The 15,134-nt window shown below is 39.5% G+C and overlaps 1 protein-coding gene across 1 annotated transcript; it reads left to right on the top strand.

Moving 5' to 3' along the window:
- The first annotated feature begins 2,422 nt into the window (after window positions 1-2,422).
- Window positions 2,423-2,875, top strand: LOC121810560. The gene has a single exon (XM_042211324.1). It carries the CDS (start codon window positions 2,423-2,425, stop codon window positions 2,873-2,875), a length of 453 nt encoding a protein of 150 aa, XP_042067258.1.
- Window positions 2,876-15,134: the final 12,259 nt, after the last annotated feature.

Raw genomic sequence — 15,134 nt, 5'->3', positions numbered from 1 at the left:
TGGAAGTATTAAGAAGGAATCAGAGGGCCATCGGCTGAAAGCTGACAGCTTTGGTAGGCATCAGCCCGGACTTATGCATGCATCACATCCGACTGGAGGAAGGAGCCAAGCCACACCGCGACCAACAACGAAAACTCAACCCCAACATGAGGGAAGAGGTGCTAAAGGAAATCGTCAAGTTGGTTTCGATCGGGATTATCTATTCCATTCCTGATAGTAACTGGGTCAGCCCAGTGCAAATGGTGCCTAAGAAAGGAGGGATTCAAGTGGTAAAAAATGAAAAAAATGAGCTAATCCCGACAAGGCCAGTTACTGGATGGAGAATGTGCATAGATTACAGGAAGCTGAACCAAGCTAAGAAGAAGGATCACTTCCCTCTGCCGTTCATTGATCAAATGTTGGAGAAGTTGGCAGGGAAGCAGAACTTCAGTTTCCTGGATGGTTATAGTGGCTATTTCCAGATTGTTGTGAATCCAGAAGACCAGGAGAAGACGACGTTCACCTGCCCTTTTGGCACTTACGCTTACAGGAGAATGCCTTTTGGCCTCTGTAACGCCCCGGGCACCTTCCAGAGATGCATGATGAGCATTTTCTCAGACCTATTGGAGGACTGCATTGAGATTTTCATGGACGATTGTACTGTCTATGGGGATGATTTTGATCAAGGGTTGCATAGTCTGAACAGGGTATTGGAAAGATGCCGCCAGAAGGACTTGGTTCTGAATTTCGAGAAATGCCATTTTATGGTTACCGAAGGAATAGTCTTAGGCCACATAGTGTCAAGCAGAGGGATCGAGGTCGACCCAGCAAAGATAGCGGTCATTGCAAAACTTCCATATCCTACCAACCAGAAGGAGATCAGAGCCTTTCTGGGGCACGCTGGGTTCTATAGACGATTCATAAAAGATTTCGCAAAGATAGCCCAGCCACTGACACGACTTCTTCAGAATGAGGTCGAGTTTGAGTTCTCAGATGCTTGCAATGCCGCGTTCCAATTTCTAAAAGATTGATTGATAAGCTCTCCAATAATACGTGCCCCCGACTGGAATCACCCCTTTGAGGTGATGTGCGATGCTAGTGACTATGCTGTGGGGGCAGTATTAGGTCAGAAAATCGAAGGGAAGAGTTATGTCATCTTTTACGCCTCCAAAACTCTGAATCAGGCACAAAAGAACTATGATGTGACCGAAAAGGAGATGCTATCGATAGTATTCGCGTTTGAAAAGTTCAGACCATACTTGCTTGGTTCCAAAGTAATTGTTTATACAGATCGTGCAGCCATCGAATACCTCTTAGCAAAAAAGGAGTCAAAGCCGCGGTTAATCAGGTGGGTACTCCTTCTACAGGAGTTTGATTAGGAAGCTGTGGATAAGAAATGATGTGAGAACAAGGTGGCAGATCACCTAAGTCGAATTTTGCAAAAGGACAATGAAGAAGCAATTCCAGACGCTTTCCCTGAAGAGCATCTCTGCCTGATCGAGTCATCACCTGAATGCCGGTGGATCAACCAAGCGGAGGGAGTTGATCAAGGCAACCAGAGAAGCAAGGGACAGAACACGAGAAAGGAGCCATGGTTCGTGGACATGTCCAACTACTTGGTAACGGGCGAGTTACCTAGAAGTGATGAGATTACAAGAGCACAAAAGCTAAAGCTTAAAAGCGATTCCCGATACTTCTATTGGGATGATCCTTACCTATGAAAAATGGGGGCAGATCAAGTAATCCGACGATGCATTCCAGAGTGGGAACAGGAAGATGTGATGATCCACTGCCACGCACTGGCTTGCGGTGGGCACTTTGGACCGAAGAAAACAGCAAGGAAAATACTTGATAGCGGGTTTTGCTGGCCTTCCATCCATAGAGAGGCTTATGAGTTCTGCAAGAAGTGTTCTCGATGCCAACTTACTGGAGGGATATCTACTAGAGACGAGATACCTCAAATCCCCATTATTGTCTGTGAAATATTTGATGTATGGGGAATGGACTTTATGGGACCCTTTCCCGCGTCTAAAGGCAATCTCTATATACTAGTGGCAGTGGACTATGTGTCCAAATGGATCGAGGCAAAGGCAACTAGGACGTGTGAGTCCAGAGAAGTAGCGAAGTTCATGAAATCAAACATATTTACCCGATACGGGGTACCACGGTCTATCATCTCTGACCAAGGAACTCATTTCGTAAACAGAACTATCGAAGCCTTGATGCGGAAGTATGGAGTCCACCACCGCCTATCCACACCTTATCACCCGCAATCCAATGGTCAGGCTGAGGTTTCTAATAGAGAGATAAAGGCTATCCTAGAGAAGACAATCAATCCCACGAGGAAGGACTGGAGCCGTCGTCTGGAGGACGCACTCTGGGCATACAGGGCCGCTTTCAAAACACCTATAGGAATGTCCCATACCGGCTGGTATTTGGAAAGATGTGTCATCTGCCGCTGGGAGTGGAGCATCAAGCTTACTGGGCCATCAAGGAAATGAATATGAATACCGACGCAGGGACTGCAGAAAGAAGAATGCAACTACAGGAGCTTGAGGAGCTCCGTCTGGATGCCTACGACTCTGCTATGTGGTACAAAGAAAAGACGAAGATGTGGCATGATAAGAATCTCCGCAAGAAGGAGCTCAAAGTAGGCCAGAAAGTGTTGCTATTTCAGTCCAGGCTAAAATTGATGCCAGGAAAGCTCAGATCAAGGTGGATAGGTCCCTATACCATTGTCGCCGTCCGAGCAAATGGTGCAATCGAACTCCAGGGAGGCGATTCAGATTCGCCTTCCTTCATGGTGAATGGTCATAGGGTAAAGCCATACAGAGAAGGAATGGAGGTATTTGTGGTAGATGGCATTCCACTACTCATGGCTAACTCTCTCCAGTAATCAGGTAAAGGGAATGATCAGGTACTCATAGGTAGTCTGCTTGATCAAGCGGAAAAGTCTCAATCTATTAAACTGATCAAGTGACACCATAGGGGGGCCCGGTAAAAAACCCTTAGGAATTAGTGTAAATAGCTTTTAGTAAGTTTTATTTTTTATTTTATTATTATTCAAGTTAGAAAGATGGAAGAAAGGAGGAAGACTGATCGAGTGGAGCTAATTAAGTTTCACTAAGAATTAATTGTCCACTTGATCAGTGCATTTCAAATTTAATTGGTGGTACAACGATTAAGTTGTGCAGGGCAGGAGATGAAAGGATGTGCGCAGCCACTGAAAAGGTGTCAGGAAGCGCCATACGACACAGTGAAAGGACACCCTGGAGAAGATCCGGGTTGAGGAAAAATTTACCCAGTATATTACTGGGATCGGGTTTGAGTGGCTGCTGGAGAGCGAGGATACCTTCGTGCCCGCAGACCTGGCCAAAGAATTCTTCACATCCTTCTGGTTTTCCGGGAGTACAAACTTGGAGGCCAGGAGCGTCTCTTTCCGGGTGTTCAGGCGTAAGCAAAAGATGAGCCTGAACGAGTTCTCTGTGCGGATGGGACTCCATACCGAGACCCAGGTAGCCAGTGGAGAATGGTTCGGGCGCGACATTGGCCTTCCTCAGAGGAGGCCGGATTTTGATCAGCAGGCAGTCTGGCAAAGCCTGTGCAACGGACATGCCCCCCGAGTTTAAAGCGTCTGAGTCCAGAGCGGACCATATTGTTGATCCGGCCCTTCTCCTTGCCCAAGCCTTCCTAGCCTGCAACCTCCTGGGCCAAGCAAATACATTGTCAATTCTTACTCTGGTCGAGCTCTATTTCATGTGGTGCATGAAGGACCAAAGGAGGGTGCATCTGGGCTATTGGATTGCCCACTCGATAAGTCAGATTGCCAATCACCCCGCCCGCCACCTCAACGTCTGCCACCTTCTCGGAGCATACCTAAGGCGAAATTGGACCCTGGAATTCCGGGAGGGTGTGGAGCTTCCCGATCGCTGCCCAAAACCTGAACTGTTTAACATTGATTTCTTTGTAAGAATTCAAGTGCTCGAACGACTGCGTGACGGAAAACTTCGCTTCATCTCAAAGGCTCGGAAGGAGAAGCAGGCAGAACAACAGGAGGACAGGCAAGAAGAGCTAGAGGAGGTCAGACGCGAGAGAAGGAGGAGGATACCAGATCAACCGGCGAGCCATAACAGGCAGCCAAGGCAGAGGTTGGAGCTAACAAACGTAGCAGAACCAGAGGAGGCTGCACGTGCTACAAATGAAAGGAGACTCCGCATGGAGCAAATGCTGACGCAGCTAGTAGCAAATTCGGACGCCCAACTGGTCGCTCAGTCCAGGGTTCTGCAGGCTATTCGCCAGCTGACCCTCGCTATGTAAACACCACTTCCCTCTGCAAGCTCTCCTCTACCTCGGCACTCGCCATCCTCCAGGCCACCCTCAGCGTCCCCCAGTCAGCTCCGCAAGCATTGAGTATACGCCCCCGCCCCGATCTCTACTCATTTCAAGTTCCGTAACTTTTTTAGTTTTATTTGTTTTTTTTTGCTATGTATAACTGTTATTCTGCTCCACACCATACTTAGACCTATATTGGGTCTATGTGTGAGAAGTATGCATGTCCACTTTTGCTATTTGTTTTGTTCGTCTGCCCATATCTGTTTTGGTTTCTGTTTTTCTGTGTTTCTTAGCATGTTTTGATTATTGGCACCGCCTCACACATAGCCCAATGCTTGGTCTAAGTGTGAGAAGTTTCTCTTGTTTGATTTTGTGCAAATTGCCTGTACCTAACCCTTCTTTCCACTGCATCCAGTCCCTCGAGGACAAGCTCATATGCAGTGGGGAGGGGGGACGGGTTAGTTACAGAAAATTCATACATGCTAAATTTTTTCAAAAATAACAAATTTTAGATAGCAATAAGATAGGAAATATGCATGATAAATGAAAGACTTGATTACTTCGTGGAAGAGTTAGAGAAAGAATTCAGTATGCTCACATGTAAAACTTGATTGCAAAACTTGATCAATTTGAATGACGCAAGTATGATGGAATCGCTCAATTTCTAAACCAACTGTGAAGCCTCTCTATATGTGAGTTATAAGCCAAAAGTAGAACACTTTCTACTACTCTTTACAAAAGAAAAATTACGAGAGGCTAACTTTTAATATTGAGATGAAAATTGCACAAGTAGTGCGGACTAAAGGCATTAGGATTTAACTAGTTGAGCTGTTTTTCTTCCTTCGTTCCATGAACCCGCCTCATTACTAAAGGCACCCCTTAGTTAGCCACTTTGAGCCCATACACTCTTACCTATTCTTTGAAACCTTAAAACCAAAAATTTTCGTATCACATGAGGGAAGAGGGTCAAGGAGATGAAATTTATCAAGGGGAACAAAAGGGGATAGCAATAGAATAAAAAAATTAAAGGGTAGCCGGGTCGATCAAGTTAGACAATCAGGTTGATCATATAAAAAAATTGATAAAAGGTTTAAGAAAAGAAAGGGGCAGGAAATAGTTGCAACCTGACCCAGGAAAAAAAAAAGCCGAAAGTTATAAGGCTAAGGGTCAACATTGACCGAGAAGGAGCATCAAGTGGAAGAAGAAATAAACACCCCAAATTTGATCCAGCAAGTTTAGTCAAATATTTGGCTTTTTGACTCATGTGATTTTCTCTTTTAAACTTAGAACCCCTAGGACCCTACCCTAACAAGTTACTACCCCTGAGCCCTGTTACAACCCGAAATAAAGACCTTAAGGAACTATCTTGTACAGTCCGATTCAAAGTATTAAATTTGTAGCAACACCGAGTGAACAGTCCTAACATTTCTGGTGAGAAATGAGTGGCTGAGTGAATCCAATAGTGGTTTTTAAATTGAACAATCTTGACAAGCTGACTCCTTGATCAAGCTGAAGCGAAAAAGCAAAAACATAAGCTACTGGTTAATGGTATGACCTCGACCTCGGGTATGAATGTTAGAAAATTATTCGGTCCAATGCATACATGTGAATACGTGTTTTTAGTTCTTGTTCTTCTTTCTTTTGCTTGTGAAATAAGTAAACCATGCCTGAAATTTGCCTTATCTTTTCTCTTTCTTTTTCTCTTTCTTTATCTTTGATAAGGCTCATTTCATGCATCGGTTTTGGGGGTAAAACATATACTACTTGATCGGTTTATCGCGCAAACAAGTGTTAAAATGTGCAGAAATGCTACTTGTCCAAGGCAGCAAGGTCGAACTGATCAAGCACGTACAAAAGGCGAAAAAGGCCAAAAATCGGGGGAGTTGATCAAGGGGCGAGGTCAAGCAGTTAAAGTGGGGACCGCTGGTTTCTAGAAGGAAAACATGAGGAAATGAGTTGGATGTGGCGCACCATTCTGTTACCCAGGACGACGTTCTAGAAGGGGACACGTGCCAGCTTGTGAAGACGCCAGGACGAACCGATCAGAAATTTGTTATCCAAAAGCGTCGTTATTCTAGAAGAAAGAGCACGTAGCAATCAATGAGTCACTCATCCTCTGCATGAGTGAATATTCCCTGTCAAGATCGTTATCCAGCTAGAGGCCGAATCGAGCTTATAAATAGAGGCTGCGCCACCACAAGAAAGTATCCGAGACTTTACTTTCCGCCTAGTTTAGCTTAGTTTAGCTTAGTTCAGCCCTCTAGCTTAGTTTAGTTCAGTTCTGCTCTCTTAGCTTAGTTTAGTTCAGATCTCTAGTTTAGCTTAGATAGCGTAGTTAAAAGGGCGACCGAAGGGAGCGCTGCAGAATAACCATTTCTGTCGGCGTAACTTAAGTTTCTCGCTGAGATTCTTCTTAGTTTACCGCTTTCTTTATTTTCGAAGTGTTAGCTTAGTTTATTTTCACGCTGTAATCGTATCTTAGTTTAATCGAAGTTATTCTCTCTTTTAAATCGCGCATTTACTTTTCTGTTATTACCTGCAATTTACTTGACCCAGTGTTTAAATTTCCGTTGATCAAGCTAGCTAGTTTGAATTCTGCCTAGATAAAAACCGTAGTTAAAACTCCCAAGTTAAAGCGTGGCAGCAGCCAACCCCCCTGTTCACTACTCACACACTCGACACACCAACTTCTCTGTGGGATCGACCCCGAACTTGCCGCTTTACTGTTAAAGTAGTGCGAAATCGGGAGTTATAAATATTATCTTTGGCGCGTTTCAGTTCGAGGATTGATTCGATTAAGTGACAATGACAGTTTGCTAACTGGTCCAACCAATTCAGTTATCCTCCATATAATTTGATCCAATCTTAATCCGCGCGTTTCCGAGCCCGCCATACCCTAACTTGCTAGCTTGTGCGTGTGTGTGCCAGCGTATATGCGTGTCTGATTGAGCAATAAAATATTGTTTCAAGGTTTATGTAGTAAAAAATGTATCTAAATATGGCAATGGAATTACTGCATCTGGATTAAACTTCCTTCCCATTTTTTGGAGTAGTTACATTAGTTGATCTATGAGAAAATACATTGCTATAATTATGCTATTTACTCCCTCCGTCTCACAATAATTGTCAGTCTTATTATGGGTATGAGTTTTAAGAAATATAAAGAAAATTTGGTTGGAAAGTTAATGGAATATGTGGTCTACTTTTTTATATTGATTTTATTATAAAATGTGAGTAAAGTGAGTTAGTGGAATGTGTGACTTACTTACCATTTATGTTAAAAATGAAATGTGACCATTATTGTGGGACGGACCGAAATAGAAAAGAATGACAATTATTATGGGACGGGGGGAGTAGAATTTATAGATTTTAGAGTAAATGTCAATTTTTGTCCTAAACGTATGACCAAAATACGAATTTGGTCCAAAACATTCACTTTTTGAAAAATAGGTCTATAACAAATGAAATCAAATGTAAAATTTAAATCTAAGGTAAAATTTAAATGAAAAACAGGTCCATAACATTCATTTTTAGTTTAGTATTTAAATCAAATGTAAAATTTAAAATCATGATATTTTTCCAAACATAGAAAAATAAAGTTGTTAGGAATCATATTCCGAGTTTTATTTTTTCAGGAATTATTTTCCTTCCCAGCTTTACCTTCCGTCAATCATACATGGAGCGAAAATTTCTTAATCTTGACATGACATGTGGTAATATGCCGTGGTATGTCCAACTAAATGTTTTGACAACTGGATCTCTAAAAATGTTATATTTCATGTGCATATGGTAAGTATTGAGTTTGAAGCAAATTAGAATCATTGTTTTAAATTATGAAAATTTCTCTAAAAATGGTAACTAATAATGTTTTGACAACTAGAACTCTAAAAATGTTATATTTCATGTGTATATGGTAAGTTTCGAGTGTGAAGCAAATTAGAATCATTGTTTTAAATTATGTAAATTTCTCCATTTAAACCTTCCTCATTTAATATATATACAATGACATAGATAGACATGACACGGTCGGATTTCGCGTTGTTTTAAGGTCATTATTTGGTTTGTTTTGAGTTTCAAAGTTGCATTACATATCCATTATTTGCATATTTGATCTATTTTTGGTATTTTTGCGTGTTTTATGAGAAATGTTCAAAACAGAGCCCAAAAAGATAGAAAAAAGTCAAAGTTGGAAATCTGGAGTTTTCGAGCCAGCCTGCGACCGCTAGCCGCCAACGAACGCTGCCCCTGTAGCGGTACGCTTCGGAAAATAGAGCTGAAAAGAAGAACACGCCCTGTTAAACCGGTTAACCGGTCCGTTAAAACCGGAACCGGCCGAATAAAGCAAGCCTACGTATATAGGTTGTGAAATTATATTTCTCTTCTACAAAGAACCGACTGCATCTACTATGCAGAAGAATTAGACTTGTTTGCTTCTTATAAATTTAAATGTTTAAGAAACATCTTATAAATACCAATGCGATAAAATTACTTCTTCTCGCCTTGGGTTAAATTTTAATGTATACAAGCAATTCTATCCATACAACATGCTCGAAACATGCTTTTCGATTTACGAATCCTAACATGCACCCCGATGTCGAACTAATTTCTAAGAGCAAACCAGAGACCAAATCTCAGTCATCCGATATTATTATATTTTGGATATAACAAATCATCCAAATCTTTATGATGAGTGTGCATGTGCAAATGATGACGCTAAGGTTGAAGACAAAGCGCACAGATGAGTACCGAACTTATTGGAACATGTATCATCATTTTTTGGGGTACTGGTTGATTTTTGTGGCGACCGTGAACATATTTCAAGGTATCAACATCATCGAGAGTGGGCTCCACCATCACTATATGTCGGCGCCCTCGGACTCGTTGGGACACTGGTTCTCTCACTTGAGGTTTATACTTTACTTAAATTTCGCAATAAGGCCACCAAAAATTAAAAGAATCTGAAATGATCTCAATCTAGTCTAGTGCTACTACACCAGCACCACCTACCATCTAGCTAGCTTTAGGCATGCACACGGTTCAAAAACCGCCGGTTCTGGTTCGGAACCAGCGGTTCACGGTTCAAAATTTCGTTGAACCTGAACCAGGCCACCAAGGTTCTAGGCGGTTCCGGTTCCAAAAATCGGCGGTTCATGGGGCTGTTTAAAACCGTCGGTTGGGCCAGTTCGACGGTTCATTTTTTTTCCTTCTTCCTGTTTTAGTGTTTATTTCAATAAGACTAAAGTCACAACTTATAAGTTACAATCTATACAATATATAAAGGGGAGTTTTGGAGAAATTTACAAGATTGCCATTTAATTTAAAAAATTATATTAAATTAAATATATATAATTTAAAGACCATTAAACGTGTGATTAAGTGGAGTGAGTGGGAGGTTTTACTATATCATGTGTGATTAAGTGGAGTGAGTGGGAGGTTTTATATACTGAGTGGGAGGTTTTAAGTGGAGTTAGTGGGAGGTTTTACTATATCATTTAAACTTGGTTTAAACGTTTGCTTAGAATTCTAAATAAAAATCATGAACGGGATTCTCAATGTAATCTTCTAAATATGGTCTTATATACTGATGCATCAATAACTTTTATTACTGATCCTGCTATTTTGCTAACATTTATTGTGCCTGCCAAAACTCCAGTTCTGAAGCTTGTCAAAAATCTCACTTGACTGAGCACTAGACAAGATGCAAAGAAATGAAGTCACTTTAGAAAGGGAAAATCGGGTTTCTAGGTGAGTTTGCCACTAAAATAACGAAAATGTACCCATTTTCTTATCTATTCCATATATGGGAAAAACGCCAACGAAACTGCCGTGTCTATAAGTAAAAACGCCAATGGTACTGGTGTGTCTATAAGTAAAGACGCCAACAGAGTTGGTGTGTTACAATGCCGTCGTATTTTACTCGTATTTTTTCCAAATACAGTTAAGTCAAAACAAGCCAATTAGGTTGGCGTGTATAATCTGAAAACGCCTTTTGGATTGGCGTGTTTTTATATAAGAAACGTCGTAGGCAATGGCGTGTTTACATAAAGACGCCATCACGGATGGCGTTTTACAATTGAAAAATGCCAACTCGAGCGGCGTGTTTATACAGAATGATATAGCAGGCAAGCCTCCCCCAAATCGCGAAAAACTCACACCACACACACACTTCGCGATTTTATCCAAAGCAGAGCCTTCTCGTCGCAAATTCGCCCTCCTCTCCGTGATTTCGCCCTACATTCATCAATCGGTGCTATTCTTCCCCAAATTTGTATATTTTTTTCGGTTAGTAGGCTTATCTTTTACATTATTAGAGTAGTTGTTGGATAGTTAGCTAGGGTTTGTAATGGGTTGTGAATTGAGTTGAAATATTGTGCATTTTGGATTGTTTGAATGACGTTATTGTTGATTATTATGTTGGATTGTTTGGGTTTAAGTGAATTTGTGTATAAATTTGATTATAAACCTAAACCCTAGGGTTGTTATAGCTTAAAAATTGGGCAAATTGATTTGGTTTATGTGGGTTTTGGTTGATGTATATTGTTTAGTTTGAATTGTAAATTTTGTGTATATTGTTAGGTTGAAATTGAAATTGAAATTGAAATTGAAATTGAAATTGAAATTGTTAATTGAAATTGTTAGGTTGGGCAAATTGAAATTGGGCAAATTGAAATTGTTAGGTTGTGTAGGTGAATTTGTGTAATGTGATTTAATTGATTTTGGTGTTTCATTTTGTGATATTGAATTAAATTGTATCTAATTATTGAAATGGTTTAGGTTTGGTTATTGTTTAATTTGGATTATGAATGTTGTGTAGGTAAATTATGGCATCATCTTCAACTTCTCGTCGTCGGCTTGCATGTGGTCCTGCGGATCCTTCTGTATTGTATTTTCAGAGACAACACGTCTCTAATAACATATGGGCAGGAATTCCATCAGAAGACGTCCGCTGCCGACGATATGAAAGGATCATTTGGGATGTTCCCATACATCACCGTGTTTTGGAAATAGTGGACCAGATGGGGTTCGGCGGTATATTGAGGTGTGGTAAACCAAAGAACATTGACCACCATCTCATCACCGCATTGATTGAACGTTGGAGGCCAGAGACTCACATGTTTCACTTTCCAGTCGGTGAAGCGACTGTGACATTGGAAGACGTGGAGGTCTTATGGGGCATCAAAGTCGACGGAGATGCTGTGACTAGTTACCTCCCCCGAAGGATGTGGGATATTAGAAGGACATGTGTTTGGATTTTCTAGGATTTATACCAGACTCATCTGAGTTGAAAGAAATGGTTTAGAAGCAGACAAGCTTATCAAATCAATTGAGGATTGAGCTTAATGATGAGCACGAGCACTACATATGGTTAATGCATCAGAAATACAGGGGAGAGATTATAACTGTTGAATTGATTGGCGTACATATAGGGTAAAAAAATTGCAAGCCGATCTTTTTGTTTCCTTCTCTACTTTTTAATGCAATGCGATATGTTTGTTTCCTTCTCACTCTTTAATGCAATAATAAGTAACAATAACTATATTCCTAGGTGGATTTGTCTAGATTGTCCGAGTGTTAATCTAATGGATGGTATTTGTAGGATGTTATAAATTATTTACTTTTTAATATCACTAAAAAGAACGTCGTTCTTATATAAAATTGTACTAATAAACTAAAGCCTGACCAAATTTTATGTTTTATATAGGTATTATCTCAATATAAAATAATATAAAATATTATTATATATTCTATAAAAATAATTGTAAAATTTTATTAAGTTAAAAAAGTTGACATAAATAGTTGACTATATTTTCTTAAAATTCGGTCTCGTTATAATAGAATCAACTAAGTATGTCAAACTTTTTTTAATTAGTTAAAATTTTGCAATTATTTTTATGGAGTACTATATTTTGTATTTCAATAATAGCTATATAAAATATGAAATTTGGTCAAATTCAGTAAATTAGTACAACTTTATATAGGATCGACATCTTTTACGGATATTAAAAATTAAACAATCTCAATAAGATGAAAAGAAATAAAAAAGAAATATAGGATAGAGAGGTTTACAAGTCTCTCCAATCAGAATTCAATCCCAACCTCAGATAGACTTGTAAACCTCTCTATCAAAGACTTAGGAAAAATCCTTCAAATTGGACAGAAGAACATACCAATGTGGTTAAAATCATAAAACAGCAGGTCAAAACTCTACCTTGTTTAGGTATTCCTAATCCAAAAGCCTTCATGATTATTGAAACAGATGCTTCAAACATAGGCTATGGGGGGATATTAAAACAAAAGCTGGATTCAAAAGAGCAACTAGTAAGATACCATTCTGGTATCTGGAACAATGCCCAAATGAATTATTCTGTTATTAAAAAAGAGATTTTGTCCATTGTTTTATGCATTCAAAAATTTCAAGACGACCTTTATAACAAAAGATTTTTAATCAGAATTGATTGCAAATCTGCAAAAGAAGTCCTCACAAAAGATGTTCAAAATATTGTCTCAAAACAAATCTTTGCCAGATGGCAAGCCATTTTATCTGTCTTTGATTTTGAAATTGAGTTCATAAAAGGAGAAAATAATTCTCTACCTGATTTCCTAACCAGAGAATTTTTACAAGGTCGCAATGACGGACTCTAGGATGTCCAAGAAACAAAGTGTCAAAGATTATGAAATCTTCCCCTCAAACAAAACCTCAAAGGCCTTGGTCTCATCCTCGGCTCCCCTCACTCCTCAAAAACCCAATCAAAGACACCTTTCAAATCAAATTATTTCAAATAGATTTTCCCCACTTCAAAATACTCCCGAAATCCCTTATAATACTGTCCTTACCTCAAATATTCCAAAGGCCGCTAATATTCAAATTCCTAATGCTCCTGAAGAATTCAAATATTTTCCAAAAGAATGGCATGAAGACTGTGGGATGACCCCTTTCACTGATTTTCCAGCCAAACTCTCTCAAACTGATTTCATTAGAAACCGTTTTCCAAATCCTTCCCAACTCTGGGAATCAGATGATTGCCTAAAGGACCAAAAGTATTATGAGTTTATTCTTGTTGATTCTGATTCAGTGGAAATAACTCATAATTACAACAGATCCAAAGAGATTGAGTATTCAAAATGCATTATCAAAAAAGTCCATACTACAACCACCTTTGGTGGCCTTAGTGAATTCAAAACCTTCAATCACCCAGCTCAGGGGTATAATTATATCGACTATAAGAATGCTTGGTTCAGAGCTTTCTTATTAAGATATTATAACCACTCCTGGTTCATGGCCTTTCACCATAACTGTGAGAAACAATTTCCAATCTGGTTTTCTGATTGGTGGAGGAAAATAGGATCTTCCATCCATATTCTTCCTTCTGAAGTTCAAAAGGGTTTTCACGCCTTTGCGGAATACTCTACCCTCAAAAATTTTCAAAAATTTGTCATGTTCCATGCTGAGTTCAAAGTACCTTGGATATTTTCCTGGGATTTTAACTTTGAAAAAATCTATCCGGATCCTTCTCCTTACTCTTTAACAAGAGTCTTCAGAATCAAATGGTGGGCTAGGTTTCAAAATCATATTGGAACTGAACCGGCTGTCAAAAAATTCTTTACCACTGGTGAAAAGGCGGTTTTCCAAAGAGATCAAAAAGGGAAAGACAAAGCAGAAAAACCAGAAAAATCTAGCAAAACAGAATCAAAACCTGGAAGTTTCATGGATAATCTCCCAGAACATCTCAAAAGGGATTTCTTTGAATTTTTGGCTCAAAAGTCTGTCTCTTCAAAGTCCAGGTCTGAAGAATCAGTCTCTTCTGACCCTATCGGGGGTCAAGACCCCTTTGATTTCTGATGACAGGTTACTTCAGAAGAAAGAATACTGAAGCCTATTCTAGGTTTCTTGTTGACAATATCAAAATTGATACCGATATGGTTACCTCTCTCTCAGAAATTGTAAAAATTGTTCTCGAAGCCCCTCCTGAAGAAGTGGATTTTCCTTTTATTAGAGAAACCATTGATGACATTTTCCATAGAGTCAATAGGATCAAAAGGATGAAAAGAACTCTCAAAATTATCTCCATTATGACTGCAGCCTGAACGATGCATCCTTTCCAGCGGTTCGACTTTAGATCAGAACTCAGATGGCTCCAGGCGGCGATTATTAATGAAGAAAGATGTCTTGAAGAAATGTATGAGTACCGCTTCAGAAGAAGTCATCATATGGACTACTACTATGATGATGAAGAATGGAGACGTTGTCAATACATCAAACGTTGCAAAAACAGGATTCGGCTAATCAATATCATCTTAGCCGCATAATTGCTTCATGGGCCACCCTCTTCAAAAGCTCTCTTCTCAAATGTCAAAAGTTACGGCTATCTTGCACAAGATGTTTCAAAAGCTTCTCAAAAGTCAGAAACGACGGCTACTTTCTATTATAGTTATGTAAAATCGTGTGAATAGTGAATAGTGAATAGTGAATAGTGACTTTTTGTAATAGTACTATGTAAATTAGTGTGATTTTCGTCACTGCTTACGTATTTGTAAGATACTGTACTCCTATGTAGCCAGGGTTGTTGGCTATAAATAAGAGGTCTGGAATGTAGAAAAGCACACCGAGTTCTGATCTCAGACTCATTGCTCTTCTCCCTCCTTCCCTCTGCTACGTTTTCAAGTTTTAATCCAAAGTGAGTTTTCAATTTCATATCTTCTTACTGCAATTTACCTTCATACAAGTTTTAAATACATTGCATACATTGAACACAATACACAAAATACACACATTATAAATATATTACATACACTAAACACAAAATACACATAGACACACTAAT

Source organism: Salvia splendens, chromosome 7 (assembly GCF_004379255.2).
Source record: "Salvia splendens isolate huo1 chromosome 7, SspV2, whole genome shotgun sequence".
Lineage (NCBI taxonomy): Eukaryota > Viridiplantae > Streptophyta > Magnoliopsida > Lamiales > Lamiaceae > Salvia > Salvia splendens.
The sequence above is the reverse complement of the archived record's forward strand: the minus strand, read 5'-3'. Positions and strand labels throughout refer to the sequence as shown.

Coding starts and splice junctions, on each gene's coding strand:
- LOC121810560 (XM_042211324.1), top strand. CDS start 2,423: ATGTGTCATCTGCCGCTGGGAGTGGAGCATCAAGCTTACTGGGCCATC.